Here is a 27,277-nt window from a genome sequence, read left to right as displayed (position 1 = left end):
TTGTCTGTTGTTCATTTTACCAGTTTGGGTTGTTTAATGTCAATGTCTCTTGTTTTTCCTCTAGACCCTACTTCAGCTACTTCCCATTTTCTTTGGGGCCTCGGTCGTGCATTGGACAAGTTTTTTCACAGGTAAGAAAAGACACTAGAGGGGGGTAAAGGTGTTTTGACTCTTAGTTCTCCAGGTACAGGTGTGTAGGCAGGCGGTCAACTTAATGCCCTTTAAGTACCATCAGGGTACCTATTCTATGTAAAGGACTTTTTTTTATATCCCTGCCCAACTTTTCCACCAAAAATGTTAATAGCTGTATTATTTTGCTTACGGGTCAGTCCTCAAGACACAAATCGACTCCATGCCTTCAGGGTATCCGCGTAAAATACATAGAAAACCCAGTGTCAAAGGGGCTCATATGAAATGGATATGGAAATCCAAGACCTAGTTCAATCAAGTGCAGCTTGCCTCGAATATACATTTTGAAACACCTTTTTATTCTTTATACTGTAAATGTATTATTTTTTCCAAAACGCTTTTTTATTATAAAACATTCTTGATGTTGTTTTCTGATTGTAAATCGAACAGGGAAACTCGTCATTGTAGTTTTTGGACTCTAAACTGCAGCTCTGCAAATCGGATCCTTCAGAGCTTAATACACTTCATGTTTTATGCCACACAGGATACAGTTCTATAAAGTAGAATTTAGGCTAGAGTTATTTACATAGTTAGTGGTTATCCTGAAAACCTGGACACTCCTGCCAAAAGCTTGCAAAATACTTCTGCCTCCAGACTTAAATGATGGTGTAGTGCCCTATGATAGTGAAGAGTAATGTGAAAACCACAGGTAAGTAAAATGTAGGATTGATTAAGTAGCAACCTGTATGTAACAGCCCCGTTGCACACACCGTACCGCGCACATGCATGTATCACGGACATCTTAGGATAGTATGCTATAACGCCTAGCCTGGGCATTTGGGTGCAAATTAGTGCCTTCACTAGAAGCAAGTATATGGGCTAGCTCCCAGAAACCCCTTTTTCCTGTGTGAAAAAAAGTTATACCTTGACAAAATGAGATCAATGAGACATTATGTGCCAGCAAGACACTGAATGACGACAATGCACATACAGTGGATTTGTCAGCCCTTGGTCGGGTGTCGTTTATACCGTGAATACTAATAAATAACACTTAATGACATTACATTAGAATGCAAAATTCAGGTGAGAACATAAATGAACAATATTGTGCTTCCGTCATTCTCCAGCATGGGGTCTAGCATGGATTCACATGCTCATGAATATTCCCCGTCGTCAGGCCGGGAATCCTCGGTATAGAAAAAAATCAGTATCAGTTTCGTTTCTGATCTGTCTTTCTAAGTAGTAACCAATCACTGGTCTCTGGGTCATACTGCCCCAAGCCAATGACTGCCCTCTCCCTAAGCCCCGCCTCTGGCAGCCATCCTCAGATTTTTACCGCACGTTCAAGTGTTGGGAGTCCTCGTGCTGTAGCTCTCGAGCTTTTGCTGCGTTTTCACGCTTTTTCAGGAGATTTTTCTCATTTTTCGGTTAAATAGAGCCTCAAGCTCCACCGTTTCTACATCCGATCAACGGGGATCCGTTTCAGAGTTTTCTACGCCCCTCAAGGGGGAGGATTTCGTCGAGTTACGCTTTTGGAGGATTCCAGAAGTTCCGAGGCCTACCCCGGACATGGCCCAGGAGAAAGGAAGCTCGACGCCCGGGAAGCTGTTCTGGACCTGCCCTGGATGCCAGCTTCAGAATGTTTTCAAGGACGACGAGCATTCGTTATGCCTCTACTGTCTCCATGAGGACAAGACGCACACGGAGAAGGACTGTGCATTTTGTGGGAACATGTCGGAGCGGACCATGAAGGATCGCCACCTCCGTCTCGCCAACTGGCTGGAAGGGAAGAGCCCGTCAGGCGAGAAGAAGAAAAAGAAGTCTGAGCGGTCTTCTAAGTCCTGTGAGGGCGCCCCGGCGACGGGGGCCCAACAAAAGGCTAAGCACCGTGAGTCCGCGGGCATCGGGAGCGCCGAACGGTCGGCTCCTTGGCTGCCAGGCAGGGCGCATCCTCTGCCGGCGCCATCAAAGGTGGCCTCCAAACAAGATTGAACCGACCGTGGGGTCGGGCCCCCGCCGAAGCACCCCGGTGGGAGGCCGGCTGGCGAGGTTCGTCAGCGTGTGGGAGTCCATCTCCACCGACCGTTGGGTGCTGGACGCCCTCGCCCAAGGGCACGCCCTCGAGTTTCAGAAGAAGTGCCCTCGCGTTCCACCCGTGGCCAGGAAGGAAAATCACTCCCCTCAACTACTGTTGGAAAGAAGGGCGATGCTCAAGAAGGGTGCCATCGAGCTTGTCCCAAAGAGGCTTCGGGGCTCTGGAGTTTACTCAAGGTACTTCCTCGTAAAAAAGAAGACAGGAGGATGGCGCCCCATCCTGGACCTGCGACGACTGAACAAGTACATCAAGGCACAGAAGTTCCGTATGGTCACCCTCCAGCACGTGCTGGGACAGCTGGAGGAGGGCGATTTCCTGTCGTCGTTGGACTTGGAGGATGCGTACTTCCACATCCCCATCCTAAAAAGACACCGAAAGTTCCTCAGGTTCGTGGTCCAAGGGCGGCACTACCAGTTCAAGGCCCTCCCGTTCAGATTGAAGTCGGCACCCAGGGTGTTCACCAAGTGCCTCGCACCGGTGGCAGCGCGGCTGCGCCTACAGGGGATCCACGTCTACCCCTACCTGGACGACTGGCTCATCTGGGCAAGGACAAGGGAGCTCGCCGTGGAGCACACTGCGAAGACCGTCCAGCTGCTCACGGACCTGGGATTCTCCATCAACTTTCCAAAATCCAACCTGGTTCCGTCGCAAGTCGCCCTGTTTCTGGGAGCCAAGCTCAACAAAGTGGCGCGGCTGGCCTCGCTGTCGGAGGAAAGGACCAGGACCATTCTGGGCAAGGTGCAGCGTCTGCTGGCCACGGACATAGCCAGGGTAAGATCTATCAAGTCCCTCCTCGGGATGATGTCCTCCTGCATTTATCTTGTGCGCCTTTGCAGGCTTCGGATGCACCCCTTACAAGAGTTCCTCGACGCCCGCTGGGTCCAGTCGACGGGCAGCTTCGAGGACAGGATCCCTCTCAACGAGACGTTCTGTCAGGCGATCCGGTGGTGGGGTACCCGCTTCCATCTGTCGGCGGGCACGGACTTTCAGACCCCGGCTCACCAGGTGATGGTGACGACGGACGCCTCCCTGGAAGGTTGGGGAGCGCACTCCGGAGATCTTCACGCGAGAGGCCTCCGCGCAGTGTTCTGGGCCCTCAGGTCCTTTATTCCGTCCCTCAAGGGCAAAGTGGTGAGGATCTTCACCGACAACACCACCACGATGTTCTACATCTGGAAGCAGGGCGGAACCAGGTCCCCGGCCCTATCCAAGGAAGCCCAGGAGCTGTGGCATTGGGCCGTCGCCCAACGGATGTTCCTGCTGCCTCTTCATCTGGCAGGAATAAAAAAACACGATCACAGACTCACTCAGCAGGGAGCTGCGCTCGTGCCACGAGAGGGAACTACGCCAGGATCAAGTGGATGGACTCTTCAGACGATGGGGCGAACCCCAAATCGATCTCTTCGCGACGGCGACGAATTCCAAGTGCCGGAGGTTCGCCAGCAGTTTCCCCCAGCCGAGGAGCATGGGCGATGCTTTCTCGTTCCCCTGGTACGGCCTATTTCTTTATGCGTTCCCTCTGCTGCCGTTGCTGCTCCGGCTCATCAACCAGCTCAAGAGGTCCCGGTGCAGGATGATCCTCATCGCACCGGCGTGGCCGAGACAGATCTGGTTCCCGGATCTTCTGGACTTGTCAACGTCCACACCAGTCAAGCTGCCGACGGACGCAGACCTTCTCTCCAGAGAAGGAGGCGCCATTCTTCACTACAACCCGGAGTCGCTGAACTTGCAGGCCTGGCACCTGCAGCACTAGAGTTTGGAGTGTACGACATCCCGGCCGACTGCAGAGAGGTTCTTGCAAAGGCCAGAGCGTCCTCAACTCTCAAGTGCTACGGACATAAATGGAAGAGGTTCTCTGTCTGGTGCCGTGCACAGGAGATTAACCCTCTGCGGATTATAGCCCCTCAAGTACTGCCGTACCTACTGTCGCTGGCCAAAGCTGGACTGGCTCACGCCTCCATCAAAATACATCTGGCTGCAATCTCCCGATATACCAGGACTACGGGACGGGCGTCCTTGTGGTCGCATCGCCTGGTGAAAGAATTCATGAAGGGACTATTCCGATCATTCCCGCCGGTGAAGGCTCCTGCCCCGGCGTGGGAGCTTAATGTGGTGCTGACAAGGCTCATGGGGGCCCCATTCGAGCCTATGCATTCGGCGCCTTTGAAGTTCCTGTCATGGAAGACAGCTTTCCTCGTGGCCATCACCTCCGCATGACGAGTGGGAGAGATCCAGGCCCTATCTTGCAAGCCTCCATACTTGACTTTTCATGGCACGAGGGTGGTGCTGAGGACGCACCCCTCCTTTATGCCCAAGGTGCCGTCGGACTTCCACCTCAACGAGCCCTTGGTGTTGCCAGTTTTCTTCCCGTCGTCTTCGTCGCCGGCTGAGAGGACTTTGCACTCGCTGGATGTAGCTAGAGCGCTGAAGTTCTACGTGGACCGCACGAAGAGTTTTCGGAAGACGTCGCAGCTGTTTGTGAACTTTGGGACTGTGAATCAAGGGAAGGCTCTCTCGAAGACTTCCATTTCCAGATGGCTCTCCGGCTGCATCATGCACTGTCACCGGTTGGCAAACCGACCGCTGCCCGGACGTCCGAGAGCCGATTCGACCAGAGCGATCACTGCTACCACGGCGTTCCTGTCTGGTGTGCCCCTGCTGGACATCTGCAGGGCTGCGACGTGGAGGTCGACGCACACCTTCACAAGATTCTACTGCGTCGATCGGGACTCCAGGGTCGGCCAAGCAGTGCTGCGCAACCTGTTCGCCTAACGTGAGCCTGGTGAGGAGGTAAGAGATGCTTAATGTTGAGTTGTTGTATTGCTCAATGTTGAGCCTGTTGCCACCTCCTGTGGTTGTGCATGTGTGTACTGCTATGTATTCTCTTATTCATGAGCATGTGAATCCATGCCAGACCCCATGCTGGAGAAGGAGCAAGTTACTTACCTGTAACTGTTGTTCTCCAGCATGGGTCTGGCATGGATTCACATGCGAACCCTCCCGCCTACCCCTCTGCGGCTCTTCACTTGGTCATACTGCCACTTTACGCGCTACCAAATCTGAGGATGGCTGCCAGAGGCGGGGCTTAGGGAGAGGGCAGTCATTGGCTGGGGGCAGTATAACCCAGAGACCAGTAATTGGTTACTACTAAGAAAGACAGATCAGAAACGAAACTGATACTGATTTTTTTCTATACCGAGGATTCCCGGCCTGACGACGGGGAATATTCATGAGCATGTGAATCCATGCCAGACCCATGCTGGAGAACAACAGTTACAGGTAAGTAACTTGTTCCTTGTATTATGCAGTACAATCATGCCCCTGCTGACAGGGACTAGATAGCTGGATACCTTTTTTTTTCTTTTCTTTTTTTCTTGAATGACCAGGTGCCAACACCTGGCAAATGACTAGTAACACACCTGAGCACCAGGTGTTGTATGTGGATATATGTATTTCTGATGCTTGTTAATCTGCTTAGAATCACATGCTGTGCATATAGTCTGACATCTAGTGGTAACCGTGGAGTATTGCATCTTGTCTTTCGAGGATCGAAAGGGGACGTCGACACGCGAAATCCCTTGCGCATCGAGGTCCCTCAGATTGTTTTTTTCCTCCCAGCTAGCTGGTCGCCTTATGCGGATCTCTTACCAAATTGCAATATTGTTATATTTCCCGACCTCGGTCAGATTTATATTATCGTCCCCTCCTCGATGATTGTTTCCTGAACCACCGCCGAAGGCCACGAAAGAACTATCTTCGACGGCTGGGCTACTGTCGACGCTGATGACTGTGTGGCCGGGCCCTCTGGCTGGCCTATACAGTAGGGAGAGTGGGGTCGAAGGGTTTTCTATTCTTTTCAAGAATGTCTTTCCTTCTCCCCTCTCTTTGTCCCTTTTGGTTTTGTCGTCGCTTTTAATTTCCCAAACTATGGGCAGGACACCATTTAAATGTTGCCCTTCCTGCAAGGAAAAATTTCCATGGAAAGACCAGCACCAGCGGTGCAACAAGTGTCTTCCTCTCAATCACGACGCAGCGTCCTGTAAGCTCCTATGTCTTAAGACGATAAATGAGCCTCGAGTGAAACGGTGGGCAGCCTATGCTATGTCACAGGCCGAAGGTAGCTCCCTTGCCGAATATGATGAGATAAGAGATGACCAAGGCTCCAGTTCAAACGCCATTGATTTTATATCGGAGTGCTCACGCTCCACGACGTCTGTCCCCGGCCCCGCTAGGCACGACGCAAGTCCTGCTATGGGGAATGAACATCCCGGCGACAGGGATGCACCCGCTACTCAAAGCACACAACCCCCGGTACTGCCTAGACGGCTCAGTCGCAGCGATCCAAAGTACCAACAGGTACGTCAGATTCTTCTAAGGCACCCGCCGATTCACGTGATCGGCAGCCCTCTCCACAACTGCGGCAGCGGCCTGCATCTGGGCATTCTGAAAGTAAGGTGCTAGAACCAAAAGCCAGGTGGCCGCTGAGATGCCTCAAAGGAGCAGACCGACACCGCATAAAGCTCTGTTTGGGTCGAAATCCACGGCAGAACCGCCTACACAATCCAAACACCTCCCAGTAACGCCAAACTTCAGTGAAAGTATCGCTAAGATTATTTTGGTGGCTAAAAATTTTAAAAAAGACGCGTCGAAAGAAGGGCGGAAAGATTACACTGAGAGTCCCCTATCTTTATCTGAAACTCTGGTTGAGAAATCTCGACTTTCTAGGGAAAAGGGTCATCAGGCCCTCCTTTAGGCACCTCTGGCTCCTCATCTTGGACCAGAAAGAAGTGTGAGGGTTGCATGAACAGGCTAGAAACGTTTGTAGACTTTTCTGAAAGGTTTGCTTCCAAAAAGCCTCACAAACAAAACCCTTATACACCAATAGCAAAGTTCCAAAGGACCTCTGAATTACCTCATGAAGAGGTATTTGACCTTACTGATCCAGAGGAAGTTCCTTTTGACCCATACCTACAGGATGATGATCCTGCTGATGATCCTACTGATCAGACCCAGGGGCGGGGGCGACCAGCCAGTAGATAACCCACCTTGGCTGTCCCCTACCCATACCCTGACACCCTATGTATGGACTTGCCCCCCTCTCCACCATTACGTCAGGCATCACCTGTTGAAGAAAGCAACAGAACACTCTCAAATGCCAGATTCAGATTTTGTTGAAGACAGTTTAAAGGAGAAGCCTCCTGCCAACTAGGCTATCCCATTACTTAATTCCATTAAGAGGCGCATTGCCCCTTCATTATTAACGCCCTCACAAACAATGGCTGTTAATCCACGGGTGGAGAAGCTATTTCGCCCTTCCCTTACTGACCCCCTTTATATTAGGGGGCATGCCACCCCGGATTCTCTGGTGGTCACTACGACAAGGAAGAGGGCAGGTGTCCCCTTGTCCACAGGGGAGGCACCACCTGACAAAGAATGTAAGAAATAGTACGCTCTGGGAAAGAGAATCACTACTGCAGCAGCATACTCCACCTGCATAGCCAACAACACTACGCTGTTGGCCAGCTATTCGGATGTTCAATGGGTCCTGCTGCAGGAGGGCCTACAGGAGGTCCCTGAACTTGCGCGTACTCGCCTGCTTACAATTGTATCCGAGGGTAAGCAGGTAAACCACATCATTCTCAAGAATACTTTAGATGCTGCGGAGACAGCAGGAAGGACTTTAGCCCAGGGTACCCTCCTAAAACGTCACGCCTGGTTGAAGAACTCCTAGTTCAAACCAGAGGCTCAGGCGGCATTAATCAACAAGCCGGTGGAGGACTCCAACCTGTTCGGCTAGGCCGTTGATGAGGCGCTGGAAACGGCAATAAAAGGAACACGAGACTCTGAAAACTTTGAACCAAATTACTCAAAGACCCTTTCAACAAAGAGGGGGAGGTTCTCGGCGCTCCTTTCGTGGGCAGTCCTACTCTCGCTCCCTTTTAAAACCAATATGGTTCTGGGAACAATAGGTACTCAGGACAGGTGTCTGCCTACTCTAGCCCCTATCCACCTAGGGGACAATGCCATGAGAAAAGAAGGGGTCGTAATGCCTCCCCTAGAGGCTCCCCGGCCTCCAGTCAGAAACTACTTTCAGATCCGGGTCCCCTGCCATGCCTAGTATAACATCATTACTGCACGCATGGGAGGAGGTTACAACAGACCAGTGGGTGCTCAAGACCGTCGCCCATGGTAACTGTATTGAGTTCAGCCGCCCGCCTCGATTCAGACCTCTGAGATCAAAACGCCCAACACCAGCACACCTGAGGATCCTACTGCAAGCGGTCCAGATCCTGCAGGAAAAGGGTACTATCAAAGTCGTCCCTCTTCTACAGGTAAACAAGGGTATTTATTCAGTGTACTTCCTTGTACCCAAACCGGATCTCACCATGCGCCCTGTGTTAGACTTGCACCGAGCGAACAAATTTGTCAAACTTCAAAGGTTTGTATAGTGGTAACGCTGCAAGAGGCAATTCCTCTGCTGACGCAGGGGGATTGCATGGCAACATTGGACATGAAAGATGCATACTTTCATATGTCAATATTGCCGTAACACTGGAAATACCTAAGGTTCATGATGGAGGACAAGCACTACCAATTCAAGGTCCTTCTCTTCGGCATTGCTTCAGCCCCAAGGGTATTTACAAAGGTGCTGGCAGTGGTAGCAGCACACCTGCGCAGGCAATCCATCCCAGTTTATCCTTACCTTGACGACTGGCTCATAACAGGGGATTCCTACAGAACATGCCTGTTAAATACCCAAAAAACAATAGACCTCTTGTTCACTCTAGGATTCTCCATAAACGAGAAGAAGTCCAGCCTAGACCCCAGCCATGTCAAGCAGTTTCTGGATCCCCTAATTTGGACAGAAGACGGCCTCGTCTTCCCCGCAAACGAGAGGGTCCAAAACATGCTGTTTCAGATCCCTCACTATGTAGCCAGTCGAGAGGTGACGGTACGCTAGGCCATGCGACTGTTAGGAATGATGGCGTCCAGCATTTACTTGGTTCCTCACGCACGTTTGCGCATGCATCCCATGCAAGAGTGGCTCAACAGCCAGTGGTGTCAGGCCAGCGGACAATGGGACTATCTAGTGGTTGTCTCGGCAGCCCCCGTTCTCTCTCTGCAGTGGTGGTCAAGGGAAAACCTCTTGAAGGGGAAAACCTTGACCACCCCCGCAGTAGAAGCCACTCTCACGACGGACACATCTCTCACAGAGTGGGGGGTGGTCTCACCTTCAGCAGACGGCGCACAGCGTTTGGTTCCCAGCGGTAGCATCCAACCACATAAACCTGTTGGAGCTGTTAGAAGTGTTCAAAGCACTGAAGGCCTTTCAAACACAGTTTCAGGGGAAGACGGTCCCGATTCTCACAGACCGCACCACAGCCATGTACTACCTGAACAAACAAGGGGGCACTTACTCTCCAGGGATATCCAAACTGTCCCAGACCATTTGGAAATGGGCTCTCAAACACACAATGTTCCTGTTGTTTCAACACATTCCATGGGAACTCATTCTTCTAGCGGACGTGCTCAGCAAAGACTTCCCACTCCCGGTGGTCTAGAAAGAACGGTGGTGGTAAAACCGCTGCCACCGTTCTTTCTGTAACGGCTCATTAAGAGTCCTGCAGGCGGGAGGTGTCACTCCTGCCAGGTCTGACCTGGCAGGTTTAACACCACCCGCCTGCAGGCGGACATGGAAACACCGGCTCTGTCATAGACGGAACCAGTGTTTCCATTGTTACCATCCCCATGGCGTCCTATGGGGCTCCATGGGAATGGGGACTTACACAATTCCGCCTGCGGAATTCCCGGGTCACTGGGGTCGTAATGCCCCGGTGATTCTGAGAATCGCGGAGGCGGAATGGTAATACGGGTCCGGTGTTAACCTGCCGGTTTTTCAGGCTCGGTTACAGTCAGACTCGTAATGAGGCCCATTGTCTCCAACATCTTCTCAGAATGGGGGTTCCCAGAGATCGACTTGTTCGCAACTCTAGAGAACGCACAATGCCTAGATTATGCCTCCAGGTACCCTCAGAACCGATCCAAGGGGAACGGTGTCTGGATAACCTGGTCAGGGAGATTTGTTTACGCTTCCCACCCCGTCCACTCCCCTCCCGACTCCCTTAATCAACATGATTGTGCACAAGATACACCAGGAACCAGTCACCATGATTTTGGTGGCCCCGATGTGGGCCCGCCAACCCTGGTTCTCCCATCTGATGGAGATGTGTCTCTCTCCTCCGATTATACTTCCTTGCCCATACAACATGTTATCTCAGGACAAGGGGGGACTCTATATCCATGCCCGCAAACTCAACTTAGCAGCCTGGCTCCTGAAGTTATAGGGCCTCATTACGAGTCACCCGGTCTGGAAAAAACAGTGGCGGTAAACCCGCCGCCACCGTTGCTTCCGAACCGGGTGATCTTGAATTCTGCAGGCAGGAGGTGTCATTCCCGCCAGGTCTGACCTGGCGGGTTTAACACCACCCGCCTGCTTTTCTGGACGTGGAAACACCGGCACCATCATGAGATGATGCCGGTGTTTCCACTTCCCCATTCCCATTGAGTCCTATCAGACTCAATGGGAATGGGGATTTACCGAATTCCGCCTCCGGAATTCCCGGGTCATAATGCCCCGGTAATTCCGTGAAACACGGAGGCGGAATGGTAATACGAGTCCGGCGGTAACCTGCCAGAATTTCAGGCAGGGTTACCGCCAGACTCGTAATGAGGCCCATAGAGTTCAGGCACCTCCACCTTCCTCAGAGATGCATGGACATACTTAGAGAAGCAAGAAAACCTAACACCAGACATTGCTACTCCAATAAATGGAAACGCTTCCTCATCTCGTTCAATTCCAAGAGCATCAGTCCCATTGACTGCTCACCTGCCCATATTATGTTGTACCTGACTCACTTACTAGACTCAGACTGGTTTTTAATTCCCTGAAGGTTCACTTAGCTGCACCTCAGCCTACACTATGTCCCAACATAAGGTGTTGTGGTGGAAGATCCCAGTTTTTAAGGCTTTCATGGAAGGGGTTAAGAGAATTTTATCCCCCCATTTCTAAACCGGCTCTCGGATGGGTCCTAAATGTGGTATTAACCAGGCTTATGGGGTCTCCTTTTGAGCCTATGCATAAGGCAAGTCTCAAAGCTCTTATTTACAAGACCGCCTTCATAGTGGCAGTCACTTCCATAAGCAGAGTCAGTGAACTCCAGGCTCTTTCAATTCTAGACCCTTTTGTTACAATTCACAAAGATGAAGTGGTTCTGCGCACTCACCCTCGGTTTGCACCCAAATTAATTTCTAAGTTCCATGTGAACCATTATATAGAACTGCCAACTTTCTTCCAGAACCCCACTAACGTGGCGGAAAGAAGCCTACACACACTAGATGTGCGCAGGGCAGTCATGTGCTGCCTGGAAAAAACGAAATCACTTACAAAGACAAACCAGTTTTTTGTTTTAGTGACATCTGATAGAGAAGGGGATCCTGTCTCTAAATCAGCCATCTCAAAGTGTATTGTCAATCGCATCACACTCTGCTACACTCTTGCCAAGAGAGATTTGCCCTTCAGGCCTAGAGCACACTCTACTCAGGGCACAGGGGCTTCCATAGCACGCATTGCAAATGTTCCTTTCGAGTCCATTTGCAAAGCGGCAACCTCGAGTTCTGTACACACCTTTACAAAACACTATTTCCTAGATACTCGCGCTAGGTCTGATTCTCAGGTGGGAAAAGCAGCACTAAGACATCTTTTCACTACTGTTCCTTCTAACATCCTACCTCCAACTCCGGGTACTGCTCGCTAGTCTATGCACAGCATGTGATTCTAAGCAGATTAACAAGCATCAGAAGACCTGCATTACTTACAGTAATAGCATTTCAGATGATTGTATCTGCTTAGATTCACATGCGCCCACCCTTCCTCCCCACTGGGATGGAAACACCATAGACATCTTACTAGTACTCCCTCTTTTCTGTAATCCCTCAAGGCTCTCTCACGGCAGAAAAAATATAATCTGAGGGACCTCGACGTGTGAGGGATTTTGGGTACACTACACGTCACTTTAGGTATAGTGTTAGAAGCACGCCCATGTCAACGTCCCCTTTTGATCCTCGAAAGACAAGATGAAATACTCTGTGGGTACCACTAGATGTCGGACTGTTTGCACAGCATGTAAATCTAAGCAGATACAATCATCAGAAATGCTGTCATATACTTGCATTGAGTAAAATAGGATTAGCCTGGCAAGCTCCGGGCGGATAGTTCATTAATAGGCAGTAATCAGACCATGGTCCCATCCAGCTTGTGTCCTGCTGGCTAGATAGGATAAATACACCTTAAATAAATAACTGGTATTGCATACCTTAATAACCTGTTTGACCCCTGAAAAGGAATAAATAGCACAGCAACCCTTACTTGCTTTCAATGTCCATGATTCAAGACACTTTCATATTCAGACTTTTTAAACATTTCCACTGAGTGAATTCCTTGGCCTTACAGTTTTCAACCACAATATCTGTGATGGAAAAGTGTCCAATTTCCAAGTTAAAGTGAACACTTCAAATTCATGTAGAAGCAATCCTAATGCCCACAAAGGTAGCTGCAGACTCCCACACAACAGGTAAGACCACACACAGGCTTACTTAACGAAAGACAAACAGCCTCATTCCGAGATTGGAGGTAGCCATGGCGCTATTTGCGCCATGGCTGCCTCCAATACCGGGTCCGGCACCGGTGTTGTTCAATGGGGACTTAACGGTGCCGTCCGACCCTGACGGGACCGGTAAGTCCCCATTGAACAAACCATTCCCCATTCCCATCTGAGCCCCCATAGGGCTCAATGGGAATGGAGAGGCTGCTTATAACTGGTTCGCAAATGGCAAGCCTGTTATTAGCGCCCTGGTCCCTTAGCGGGACCCGTAAGGGACGTGTGGTCAGACCACACGTTCCTTACGGTTCCCTCCTAGGGACCTCGGAATCGGGCAGTAAGGGATTACCGGCACCGGTCTCCTTACCAGTGCCCGGTATCCCTTACCGCCCGACTTGTAATGACCCCCAAAGAGACATTCTCCAATACCATGTTAACCCATTGGAGAGAGGGTTCCTGGAATGCCTCTCCTCACACCCATGAATATGATGGCCAGAAGAGTCAAAAATGCACTAAGCCACTCACTACTTGGCCAGACCCCAAGAGGACCAGTGACTGACACGTATGTGGAAAGATAGTCTCTGACAGCCATTCAAACCTCATCCATTGAATGTCTGTATGGATACAGGTGCTTCAACATTGGTCATGGACCCAAATGCCTCGATGGATAACGTGGACTAATGCCGAGAAACCACTGTGCTGACGTCATTCGTGACACCACAACATAGCTCCATTAGTCATGAAGTACACTTGCAGCCATGCACAATGTTACACAAACACAAACTCGTATACATGAAGAACATGCTTACACAGTTATGTAGATAGAGGATAGATACATATACTTACTGTCAAACGTTTTTATTATTTTTCTTAGTAGCAATGCGCAGAAACGCTGAATGCAAGGCAAGTAAGAGATGCAGAGCCAGCTTGCAGATTCTTATGGCAACTAACCCTATGTAACTATAGGGCCACATAAGGAGCCTGACGGGACCAAATACGACTAACCTATAGGAAACAAAGCATGGTGTACATATATAGAAATCATAGTATAAGTATAATGAGGATCACATCGGGCCGCAGGACGGGAGATGAGGGAAAGCAGAACCAGTCTGCACATTACAGGAAGGCCAGGGCTCACAGCCAAGGTCAGAGACAAGCAGCACATTCCAAACCTAAAACGATGATGAGCCATCTGCAGAAAAACAGAATAAATCCTCATAAATTGCAAACCAAAAGAGCTCGATTTCTTGGTCCTCAACCATGTGATGCAGCCAAGCTAGACATTGGTTATTCACCCACAGTAGGAAGACTAAGAGTTCTCAGCACCACAGACATCAAGTGAAACAAGAACAAGTTGACAACATTGCAACGTCTAACAAACTCTCACAGGCAACAAGTAGTAATGCTCATCACCTTGAAGAGGTGCACATAGCTGGGTCCCAAGCCTGGGGAAACCAGTTCCAGCCAATCAGGGAATAGAAATCCAGGGGTGAAGGGCCAATGGTAATCATGTTACCCTGCAACAATGTAATAGTTTTTTCGGGAAGGGGCAGGCTAGCCACCTGACATGAGCGGGCCAATTAACTAAGATCCATAGGGGCAATCTATATGGTATATCACTCCGGTCACCCAACCAGAAAGTGGGACAGGTTTTTAGGGGAAGGGCCCGTGTTGTGACGATAGTCTGCAACAAAAAAGCTTGACACAGGGTTTGGGATGGTGTCTCAGGAGATTTTTTAATGTCCTGTAAGATCCCTGTCAGTTTTTGTAATAAACTACAGTCTAACTTGCCCTTGGCCGAGTTCTCGGTTTGTTCTAGGGGAAAGGTTGTTGGGCCCTGGGAGCTGAACGGGTAAACTCGTAGTAACCTCTTGCATACCAGACCTCACCAACAAGTTGGTAGCAGAGGATGGTTTACTAGGCCCTTTCGGCATAAGCCAACACTTCTGCTGCAGCAGCTGAAGGGCTGCAGGGTGCCTCGTGGAAATCTAGTCTGACAGGGTGTGCACCCCCATACAAAGGCTGTCAGGAGCCAGCTTGGAAATATCCTGCCTGCGGTCCGTGAAGAGTCCAGCAGACCACATACATGGCGGGGCAGCTTTGGGGGAGCAGGTAGCCGAACATTGTCAGTGGATCACGAAGTGTAAGCATTGACTCGGTCACAAAGCAACTAAGGGGAGTGGGAAAGTAACAGTGGGTGTGGGGTGGTATTGAGTATTATTGAGTATCTTTCAAGTATTGTCTAGTAGTGTCGAATATAGCGAACCATAGTAGGGAAAGGAGCGGAAGTAGATGTTATTTTTGTGGTTAGGGCACATTCGGTCTTGAGGGGAAAGGTTCTGGTGAATAGCCTAGACTATTGACTTAAGGGCACAGATGACCGGAGTTATGTGAATATTGGATTCACCTTGAATTGGACGTTATAGCTCGGGTCATGAATGGTATCCCTGTGTAAACGCTTAGCAAAGGAGGCTGGCCTTGATTGCGGAATTTGTTCATCTAGTTAAGTCTTGACAAGGCGTTTTATCTGCAAGGCGACCTTGTAGGTACAAATTGAACACGAAAAATATTGGTATCCCCTGTTAGGCAGCATGAAGACAGCTGTGGGTTCATGTTGGGGTTGTGTAAATGTTTGTCTAATGGGACATTAGCATTGTGAGCGTTGTAAGCGATCTCTGGCACTCCCTTGTTTAGTGAAGGGGTGATGTTGCCCATCAGGACTGTGCTTAGGACTCAGAGCATGAGGAGTTATAGAAGTTGGTGTTCAGAAACTTAAAATTAAAAGGGGCGGCTGTTCGGGGGCGGTGCGCGGACGACGCACGTGCGAGTTTGGTGGGTGTGCCTGATGAGGGAGAGTTGCAGAAGGGCAGTGCACGGAGCATGCCTGACAGGTTGTTTCAGAGCCAGAGAGGCTTGAGACAATTGTTGAGAACTGGCATTTGTGACATTCATTGTGCTTTTGTAATAACGGTGTGTTGAAAGCCTAAACTTGAAGTCAAGTAAGTATAAAATCAATGTTTCAATGGAAGTGCAGGGGGGGGATACGCCCCTACAGCACCTCTATGTAAGGGCCTTCTGCGATATAAGGACAGGATTTGTAAATATAGCACGGAATGGATGAAAAGCACAAAGGGTAAATTGACTAAGCTATGGTCACAATGTGGAAGTTTCTCCAAAAATGTGAAGCAGCCATTAGAGACACATCAAGACACCTATAAAGGGAAGAAGTTGGCCAATCACATGGCAATATTTGATCTCTGGAAAATGTTCCAGGACGATGACTGGGAAGTTGCGCGGAGTCAATGGATGCTGAGCCAGCAGGAGACACCAGTGGTCCCTGCTCCCCACCACCTCCTGAGAACGAGAAAGAAGGGGCTGCAGCAGAAGCGCAGGGATTATACCCTATATGGGAGCTAAAGGAGGCATATACCAAGGAGGAGGAACAGAAGGGAGCATGTAGCAAGGCCCAGACTAACACTAAGGAAGGATTAGAGGGCATAGCATCGAATGAATGGATAGGAAAACAGATACTTCTGAAATTGGATGGGAAGACGAGAATCAGCAGGGGTGACTAAAGAAATGGAGGGTCACAAAGGGAGCAGCGAAGCACAAGATTGGGCGGAGATAATGTAAGAAGAAGAAAGGAGAAGCAAGAAGAGGGACACGAGAGAGCGTGAAGAGACTAGCAAAGAGAAGAGAGCGGGAGCAGCAAGAGATCAGGAGGAAAGAGCTTGAGCAGTTAGAGAGGCGAAGGGAGAAAGACCAGAAGGAAAAGCAAGATTTTGTGAGACGGGAACAGAGAAAGTGGGAAATGGAGCGACTCATAAGAGAGCGCAAATGCAAGGAGGAGGAGCGTGCAATAAGAGACATAAGAATAAAGTGGGAATGGGCACAGTAGATGACTAAATGGGACGAGGTAGGTGAACGGAACCAGACAGCGGTACCACACAGGACATGACTGCCACTCCATCGAACTGGACAAACGTGGGGTCAGCCGGGAGAAGGGGTAGTAGGAATTTGATTGACTTTGAAGGGAAGCTCAGCAAAGACACAACCTTTAGGAGGCTGAGCTTCGCAGACGATTTCGGCAGTGATATGGACACCGACTCAGATGGGGATGCAGAGGGGAGTGAGGACGAGGGAAGAGGGCGACCCAAGCATTGAAAAGCGCAGATAGAAGCATGACATGGGAACTAGGAAAAGACTTAGGGGTGACAAGGACGATCAATCACCAGTCCAGAGACTCATCACACAGTGTGGATGACCTGATCCCCTACGTGCGGAGGCTTAGTGATCTTCCAGTGCGAAGGAACAGGGAGCCGGCAAAGGCATGTACTGTCATTAAAGACGCTGAGAGACCCGATGGGCAGATCAGACTGGCACGAGGGGCGAATGGGGAGGTTGAGCTAACACAGTTGCCCTTACTGGAAAAGGGAGAGGGGTGTAAGAGATTTTGTCTTATTGGGGTAAATTCGGGATTTGGCGGTATTTTCTTTCCATAAAAATATTGGCTGTAATTTAGCTGTAAACTAGCCTTATATTTAGAGTGGGTTTGGTATCACTCTATTTTAGTGACCATATCTTGTTAGCTTGTATTGGCGGTAATTTTAATTATATCTTACTTTGCGGTATTTTCAGAATTATCTTATTCCTGTGGTATAGTGATGAGCATGTTTTTTTAATACTATAACCCCATCATAAAACAAACCTTTCCTTTCTATTACAATGCCTTCTAGTCGCCTGTAGAAAGCCCCAGACTTAGAACACTTCAGAGAACCCAATGAGTTTATTCAATGCGCCACCTATTGTTTGTGGCTGGTATTACTAGTTTATGTACATCCAGTAACCTATGTGCCAGATTAGGCACCCCTTCCCATCAGCATGCAAGGAAGAAATCACTCATTACATTGCACACACATCTTTTACCTTGTAGATATTTACTACTGACTTTCTCTTGTTTGCTATTTCAACTACAGTGATAAATTGGTAAATGCATTACTGCACTGATATAAACATCCCCTTTGTACTTCACTTACACAAATAAATCAGATGCATGAATGACACTAAAGTCTTAGGTGTTTTTATATATGCTTTGCATTACATGCCATTTACAATCCAGAAAATCTTACCACATAATATCTACAGCATCTCCTGCAAGGTATTAAAAACAACGGAAACAAGCATGTATTTTCCAAACACGAATTAATGTTCCCACACTTTGAACACAGAGAGAGTAATAAACATGCATTTTTTTTAACCTCCCTGCACTGCAATAAATCCTAGCAACACACGTATGGCATACTATCTGTTCCTCACTTAGCACTTATCTTACCAAGGCCAGTAATCTTTGAATTCCCCGCACAACCTCACTGTCTTTCGCAGTCCCAGTCTCAGTCCGAAACTCCTCCGTACATGTGTGGGAAGCACCAACTGATTAGATTCAAAGTCAGCGCTCGACCCTCTGAAATAGCACCGTCCGTCTGTCTTCTGAACCCAGCACGAACTGCCAACTCCCTCTTTTTCATTCATTAGCAAAACTCTCATTCAGCCTCCTGTTGACGTGGCTTGTCTGCCTACAATCCCTACCAATCAGAGTAAAAAGTATGTGCCCAGTGCGAGCCTTTGTTTTCAATACAATGAAGACTTCATGTCCAGAGTAACTGTTTCCTTTTGCTTCCTGCATCTTACATACTTCTGTCCTCCACAAGCTGAAGAAAATGGTAGTGTGCATTTCCTCATGGAAAAAAAAAGAATTTTAAACAGTGCACCCAAAACATGGATTCTACCTCATTGTGCATAGAAGACTGCATTATCATGTTAGAAATTAGCACTTTAGTAATGTTAGTAATGTTAATCAGTTATGTATTATAATGTAGTCTTCACACAGAAGCATCCAATATAAGTTGGGCACCTCATTCTTTTAACCTGGCAGCACACTTTTGACAGCAAGTTTTTTTTAAAATGTGTGCTCTGAATGCCTACAGTTTAAACTGGGCATGACTGTGTTTCTCTACTGTACATTGCATGCTGGCAAAATGCTGTATTTTGTATGCTGGCAAAAATGCTATATATTTCCTTAGAGGGGCGACCTCAATACAAACCATGGAAGCACATAGACAAGGAAAACTTGAAGGGTGGGCTACCCTCGTTAACCGCGGGGGCAGGGAAATGAATATATGAAATGGAAAGGATGACAGCGGTACAGAAATTAGCAGTGGGGGATGTAAAGGGCCTACTAGTGGCAATACTCGGGAAGCCGCTGATGATGAACGGAGAAGGGCGGACACAGGAGTAACCACTCAGGAAATGGCATGCCATTTCCTAACTGCCGAGCGGCCGCATGGCAAGCGCTACGGACATTGTACCCAGACACATCAGACATTAGTGTGATTATGGGTTGCCAAATGGCGCAAGACGAAGACCCCTTACACTACATTCAGACGATTCATGAGCTTTGGTGCCTTGAAACGCGAGAACCGTGGGACAAAACAGTGGCATTATTCTATCACATATTATGCCAAGGGTTGCCAGAACTGATGCAAAGGCAATTCAAGAAATTGGTGGGGATGGAGGCAAAGCATTGGTTTGAAATGCAGCTCACAATAGTACACTACTGTAGGTCAATGCAAGAGAACACAAGGAAAAAGCATGAAGAAAGAAAGCAGGAGGAGGTGAAGTAAGTGCAGAAGAACCTTTCTAAATACGCCATGGAAAAGGCAGTGTATACAGGCATATGAGTACAAGGGGAACCACAGACACAGTACACACCACTGTCAGCGGGAGGGGGCGCAGCATGGGTTTCCAGGAAGAGAGGGGCCACCTAGAGGACGTAGGTATGGACATCAGATGCAGCAGAATAACAGGGGATTCCCGGGGGGTTTTGAGGATATGGGCATCAAATGCACCAGGGCCCAGCAGTGTTTTCTGGGGGATTGCCGAGGCAGGTGATGGCATAGCTCTCAACTCACACACTTTTGCTGGGTGCCACCTGGCTTGTAAACGGTGGACTCACCCACCAAGCCTCCTGCACGCCCATTAATTTCAATGGGCCAATCACCCGCCAAAAATAAAATCGGTGTTTTCACCAACCTTTGCAACACAAATGGTTGAGAGCTATGTGAGAGAGCCACCCCAATGCTGAGTGTGTTGACAGATAGGGCATATATCGAGGGTGTTCATAAGCAGGGGAGGGGAGCAACCGAATGGGGAAATGCAACACCAGCCAGAACACCAGAGGGAACCGAACAAGTATTATACTTTGGACCAGTCACCTCAACAACGAAGACACACCAGCCCATGACACAGGCACCACAAATGCAAGCGCCTACGCAGCAGTATTCGCAGGCACCACAGATCCCACAGATGCAGGGTAACACACATACACGGCAAAGCAAATACCGCAGATGCAGAAAGGCACACAACAAAATGACAGGACACGCACAGACTCCATGACAATGAATCCCATTGGGAAACCTGGGGTGGGTCACAATGCTGAGGGGAAACCCATTCCTGGGGAGCGGGATGTCCTTATACCCTCATTAGGATAGCCCACAGACGGACTTGATGTGTTCCATCCTATCGATTACACCAACCACGTATAGGGGTGATGATAGGTGACAAGACTTTCCTTTCTTGTAGACACAGGGGCAACAAAATCCTGCAACTGAGAAGGGAAATATAGTAGGTCAGGCAATGCCATGAATGCTCAAGTATTCTCTGGGGTGACGGAAGTGGTTCCTTTTACAGGCGATATTGCACTTTCTATAGGGGAGCACGATCTGTCCCTGCCCCTACTCTATTATCGACAGCCACCTGTAAATATATAGGAGAGTTATATCATGAGCAGACTTAACATGACCATTTCATTCACCGAAAAGGGGATGGTGTGCTCCACACCAGGGATACACATTCTAAATGCGAGGTAAATCATTCAAGTTTATTGTGGGCAAAGAGTACAGAGGGGGTGCCAGTGGACAAGGAGCTGTTCCAATATGGGACTGAAATTATAATAGCATGGCTTCCAGGGTTTCTTGGGAATATGTGGCGCCTTGCAAACAAATACTAATTTAGGCCACAAATACCATTAGATGAGAAAGAAGGGACAACAATGCCACTAGAATTAGAGGCGGTGATCGTGGGGGATGACTGGATAGCAGTGCATGGGACAGATGACACAAGGCGACCATGGCGAGCAGGGATCGCCATAGTGAAAGATACAGATTGACTACAGTTACAGATGAAGAACTAGTCAAAGACAACCGATCAGACCATGAGATGGTGTTCGAAATGAGCATCACATATTGGGTGAAAATACATTACAGAGAAGTACCAGAGAGAATGTTGATGGTGCTGAAAGCACCGCCAGCCTTTCTTGAGGTTTTGTCAAAGGTCCTCAGCATCGTATGGATCACAAGTCCCTATGATTTGGGGCTTCTAAAGGGGATAGGAGCAGTGAAGATAAAACTAAAGACAGGAGCCATGCTGCCACGAGTTAAGCAATACCCACTTTCAAGAGAGGCAGATGAAGGTATCTATGAGACCACTCCATCACTAGTGTAGCAGGGCATCCTAGTGCCATCGGAATCACCATGCAAAATGGCTGTGTACCCTGTCCAAAAGGCGATGGGGGGGTCATGGCGTTTTATACAGGACTTGCGCCCTCTTAAACATATTGTAGAAGCAGAATATCTGATAGTTCCGAGCCTGGCGACAATTCTGTGCAGCATCCCCACAGAAGCTGCCTCCTTCATGATCATGGATTTGAAGAATGCATTCTTCTCTATACCATTACACCCAGACTCACAAGACTTAACTTCATGTCTATATAGAAATAAGAAGTGGAAACATACAAGATTTCCTCAGGGGTACTGTAAATCACCTTCCATATTCAATAGGGTCCTCCAAATGGACTTAGGCAATGTACAGATGGAAAGCACAGTTATTAGAGTATGCAGGTGACATACTGATTTGCAGCAATACAGAAGAACAGTGTAGAAATTACTTGGTACATATGGTGACATTACTAGCAGAAAAGGGATACAAGGTGGACAAGGTCAAACTACAATATTGCCAGACAGAAGTGTTATACATTGGACAGATGATCTCCCAAAATGGCCAACGAGTGACACCAGAGAGAGCAGAGGCAATACCCAGTACAGCAAAACCCACAACAGTCAGAGAGATGCAGCAGTTCTTGGGACTATGAAATTACTGCAGGTCATGGGTATTTGTTTACAGCACCTAAACTAGGCCCTTATTAAGTGCACTGAAAGAGGCACAGAGAGGGGAGATGACAATACAATGGACAACAAAAATGGCTGAACCCAATTTGTCATCTATTGTCTTGGGGGACTTTAATAGGTGGTTTGGAAACAAACTGGATGTAGATGCTTCCCTCTTAGTCCAATTATTTGAATCTAACGGATTCACCATAGACAACAGTACAGACCCTACACATGAACTAGAGAATATGTTAGATTGGGTTACTAGTAGGAATCTGGTACTGAGCACGCCGTCGGTTCAGCCTTGCATCTGGTCTGACCATTGTTTCGTTGTTTCAGTATACCTTGTCGACTCCCATAGTTCATAGAAATAACTCCCCTCTCACCGTCCTAAGCAGGAATTATAACAAAATGTGTCAAGAAGATCTAGAATCCTGTTTAGCAATCCTTATGCAAGTTACCTCGGATTCAGACTCCCCTGACAAATTAGTCCTGGAGTACAATACTCTTTATGGATTTATTGAATCGTATAGCCCCTATGACCTCTAAGAAAAAGCAAGATCTAACGACTAGAAATGGTTTTCAGATGCTCTTCAGGACCGCAAAAGAGAAAAAAAGGAAAGCAGAGCTTGATTGGGTGAAGGACCAATCACCGGCCAATAGAGTGAAATGGAAAATATTAGAAAAAGTGTATCACGCTGAGATATTACTTGCTAAAAATAACTTATTGTGATAATCAAATAACGGAGGCTGAAAATAATTTTAAGAAACTTTTTCGAATTCTCCAGGAACTCGAGAAACCCAAGGTTCTGTTGCAAGAGTTCTCCCCCAGCACTCTTGACTGTGAAGCAGTTCAACAAGCATTTGTGCGCACAATAACTACTACACAGGCTCAGAATGCGGATAGGTTGTGCAGTTTGGACTTGTTTAGTAGCCAGCTATCTTAATGATAATGAACACTCCTTGGGCAATAAACCTCTTTAATGACATGTCCGGTGAATCCCTGACTGACATTTTGGAATAAATGAGGCCTACTACCTGCATGCCAGACACACTTCTTTCTAGAGTTATTCTAGCCAATAGGGACCTATTTTTGCCTTTCCTTGTGCACCTTACTACCGCCAGTTTAAGAGACTGTCGGGTCCCGAATACCATTGAAGAATGTTTTCAGTCACCCCATTATTAAAAAAATCTGTTCTGGACCCTAAAATAGATTTGAACTTTAGACCCATTTTGTATGCTCCTTTCTTACTTAAGGTGTTGGATAAAGTGGCTATGTCACAATTGCAGGTCTTCTTGGAGACATCTGGAGCACTTCATCCTCAGCAATCAAGCTTCATAGCCTGTTTTGGCACTGAAAGTGCCCTGTTGAATATGCAATCTAAAATGCTTCGGATTATGGATGAGGGCAAGGTGGGGCTGCTGATGTTGTTGGATTTGTCAGCAGCCTTGGACCTTGTCGACCACAACAAGCTCCTGATGAACATGAGGGGCTGGTATTTACTCATCCGAAGCAATTACCTGGATTAACTTGTTCTTATCAAACCAAGTCTCTCGGATCATTTGGGGAAATGTTTCCTCATCTGACAAAGTGCTAAAATGTGCGGTTCCACAGGTTGCATGCTTGTCTCCTTCTCTTTTTAACGTGTTCTGCCACCCTCTTTGTGATCTCCTAGAAGGATTTAGGAGTACACTTTACCAATTATGTTGACACTCAGCTCGTGTTCGAGACAGAAGACGGGACAAGCGAGGTAGTGATGAGTGCACGCCTGCCATCTAATTACTAAGCCTTAATATTGGCATTGGAGCGCAGCAGGGAGAAGGAAGTGACAATTTATTCAGATTCAGCCTATGTGACATCCACAGTGCATTCTGGGATGTCATGCTGGATGAGGAGGGGCTTCAGACGTGCTGATGGGTCACCGATGCAGCAGGCACTCCTATTGGGCATATTGGTAGACGTCATAGATCTCCCAGGGTGAATAGGGATTGTGAAATGCCAAACATACATAAAATGGAAGGGTCCAATCTCCAGGGGTAATGAAGCAGCAGATCCAGAGGCAAAATGCCCTGCCTACTTTGTGGACATTTTGGAAACGGAAGCTTTGTCACACCCATGCAATTTGAACTACGATACTGAAAGAGGGATACAATATACTACCAGTGACACAGATTATGGCGCTGCAGGGAGCTGCACCCAGGGAGGAAAAGAAACTGTGGCTAAAGAGGGGCTGTACAGTGTCTCCAACAGATGCGCTATGGTAGAAAAACAACACAGGGAAGGAGGTGCTTGCTGCTCATATTGGAGAAACATGGTTCAGTCCTACCTTGGCGGAACACGTGGCTGAATTCATGATTGTTTGGTGTGTAAATGGTGTACTGCAGGTCATACGAGTCGTGAAAGGAGCCATACCTCGCAGATTGGGTCCATTCCAACACCTACACGTCGACATGATCCAAGTCTGCCAAGGGTACCGCTACATGATAGTGGTTGTGTCTATTTTCTCGTTGGATTGAAGCCAGTCCTTGTTCTCATCCTGACACCCTTAGAGCGGTGAAAGTCCTGGTCCGGGAGATATACCCACGCTGGGGGGTGTGTGAGGTCCTGCTGTCTGACAATGGCCCTTACTTTGCCAATGAGATGTTTCAGCATATTACAACCTTGCTCGGAATCCAACACAAATTCTCCTGTGCCTATCACCCACAAGCGAGCAGGATGTGTGAACGCCTCAACAGCTTGCTTAAAGAAGCTATAGCAAATACTAAAGAGTTTGAACAAAAGTTGGCTGCATTTGCTCCCCCAGCCTTGTTCATGCAGCCCAATAAGCCCGGGTCTGACCACCATTTAACCCCACATGCAACTTCCCCTGGCTCCTCCCACTAGAGCAATAAAGGATGCTGAGAATGTATTGGGCCAGGAGATGTATGAGTATACGACTTCCTTGATTGCTAATGCCTTTATTTCTCGCCAGCTATAAAGACACCAGGAGAGGCCTGAAACCAGAGAAGGAAGTGACAGCGTTGAAAGCCATGAGTACTTAAGCAGCCAGCCGTATACCTTAGAGAACACGATCACCTGAGGAATTTTTCCAGCAAGTGGGATGCGCCAAGGTTCACGGGCCCCCACATAGTAGAACTAATAAGTAAGAGAGCCGTCAAACTGGTTCAGAAGAACGTTTGGAATCGCCTTGGTGACATCAAGCCCTACAAAGCAGTGGCCTCACCTGGCACCGACATCGACAGGGCCAACGATCCTCAGCAAGAAGAGCAAAGAAATAATTTGGCATCTGCACTGCCATGCAGGGGACGCCAAATGGTTACTCACTCACGGGCAGTAGAGTTGGGCAAGGACTTCTACACATCCAGAGTGAGGGTACACTGTTGGGCAAGGACTTCTACACATCCAGAGTAAGGGTACACTGTTTATTTTTTCTTTCCGCCCACATTCATCGTGAAAGTGCGACTGTTTTTATTGCATTTCTTCGATGCTTCCCACTGATCCCCAACCTGACACCTTCCAAGGCCAATTAGAAGGTCCAACAGGTCTCGGGCACGCCGTCCTAATGTGTATTTCCATGTGTTCATGCCATACCTGGCCCAAGTTTACCCACAACTAGAAGGAGGAAACCCATCTGCCCTTGAAGTTTTCAGAGACCTTAGAATTAAAGCTGTGTGGGAACAACTAATCATTTTTACCATGACCGACTACATGGTCTACGGGGCTTGAATTAATATAATACTAATACAGTAACGCTCATTTTTGGGCATATCAGGCATTCAACTGATACCTTCAAGCTGCATCGGATCCAAGCAGCACAGGTAATGGATACAGTTATTAAAAAATGCTGATCTACGCTTGTCTCTTATTTCCAAGTGGTGTTTTTGCTTTTCTTTTTTGGCGAATATCCCTTGTATCTAGCGCTGCCGCTGTATCCTCTACTAACATTACCCCAACTACAGCAGTTTCAACCACCATGCCAGGTGGACAGGGGCGCACTGTAAGCGCAGTAAGGAGAGGTAAGTGCAATGCTGATACAGACATGGGAGGGGTGGACCTATATCTCACCGACACTGTTAGAGTGTCTAACAATATGTGGTACAAGCACATGACCAAAGTAGGTAAAGAAACCACTGGGGAGAGCTGCTATGTTTTCTCACTAATCCCCTGTGCCATAAGTGCCTCCAGAACGTTTATAGCAGCTGGAATATTAGCAGCAAAAGCAAATTGCCATATGTACTGATCCATGGTTACAACCTAAGGAAGATACCAAGGGAAAACAGCAACATAGTACTATGTGCTGATCCATGGTTACAACCTAAGGAAGATACCAAGGGAAAACAGCAACATAGTACTATGTACTGATCCATGGTTACAACCTAAGGAAAATACCAAGGGAAAACAGCAACATAGATGTCCAAGGCAATGTTCCCATATGAAGATAGTTATATAAAGACTCTTGACATGATGAACAATTTCTGGCACTCATACCAAGCTATGCAATACACAACTAATGGCCCACAGAAAGGAGAAACAAAAACAATAACACTGAAAGAATTACAATGCCTGAAGAGGTGGTTCAAGGGAATAGGAGAAGAACCAGGATGCGGGGAAAGACCACAGATGCTAGTGTATGGCCAAGTATACACAGGAGAACCACACCCTAGTACAGGCACCAGTAAACGCAGTGCAAGGAGAACATGACAAGTGTCAGAAAGAATGGTCTGCGAGCACTGAGTTGCTCACCTGGGTAGACCATGAAGCTGGACCAATGCCCATAATACCACAGAAGGCACCAACATTATGTTAGCCATATTACAGTGCAGTAAAGGTTGGGGATAAGAGTTTAGGTGGACTGAAAAGCATTCAGCAATGAAGGTTGGCACAGCAGTATTAATGACCATTATCGGGCATGTGGCTGCAAGGCATACGAGAAGCTGCCACCCATGTGGGAGGAGTTTGCTTGTTGGTGCACCTCAATATGCCAGCAGTGGTAGTGCCACAGAAGGATGTGAAGATAGACTACTTCCCTAAAAAGAATACTAACAAGAGAAAGAAGAGATCCATAGAAGTGGAAGAAAATGGAAGCAAGAAACGGTCAGTAGAAGTGAGTACTGTGAAATGAGAGAACTATTTCTCATCAGAAGCATCACTAGACGATGTACCACCTGAGTAT

The 27,277-nt window shown here is 48.0% G+C and overlaps 1 protein-coding gene across 2 annotated transcripts in view; it reads left to right on the top strand.

Annotated features, from left to right (window-relative positions):
- LOC138526940 (cholesterol 24-hydroxylase-like) overlaps positions 1-27,277 on the top strand; it is a 524,604-nt gene that overhangs the window by 491,968 nt on the left and 5,359 nt on the right. For both annotated transcript variants that reach the window (XM_069637830.1, XM_069637831.1), the window contains one exon: positions 65-131. In XM_069637830.1, the coding sequence (XP_069493931.1) occupies positions 65-131 (67 nt within the window). The remainder of the gene's footprint in view (positions 1-64; positions 132-27,277) is intronic.

Source organism: Ambystoma mexicanum, chromosome 14 (genome assembly GCF_040938575.1).
Source record: "Ambystoma mexicanum isolate Mex_15411 chromosome 14, UKY_AmexF1_1, whole genome shotgun sequence".
Lineage (NCBI taxonomy): Eukaryota > Metazoa > Chordata > Amphibia > Caudata > Ambystomatidae > Ambystoma > Ambystoma mexicanum.
Note: the sequence above shows the minus strand (reverse complement) of the source record. Positions and strands in the feature narration are given on the sequence as shown.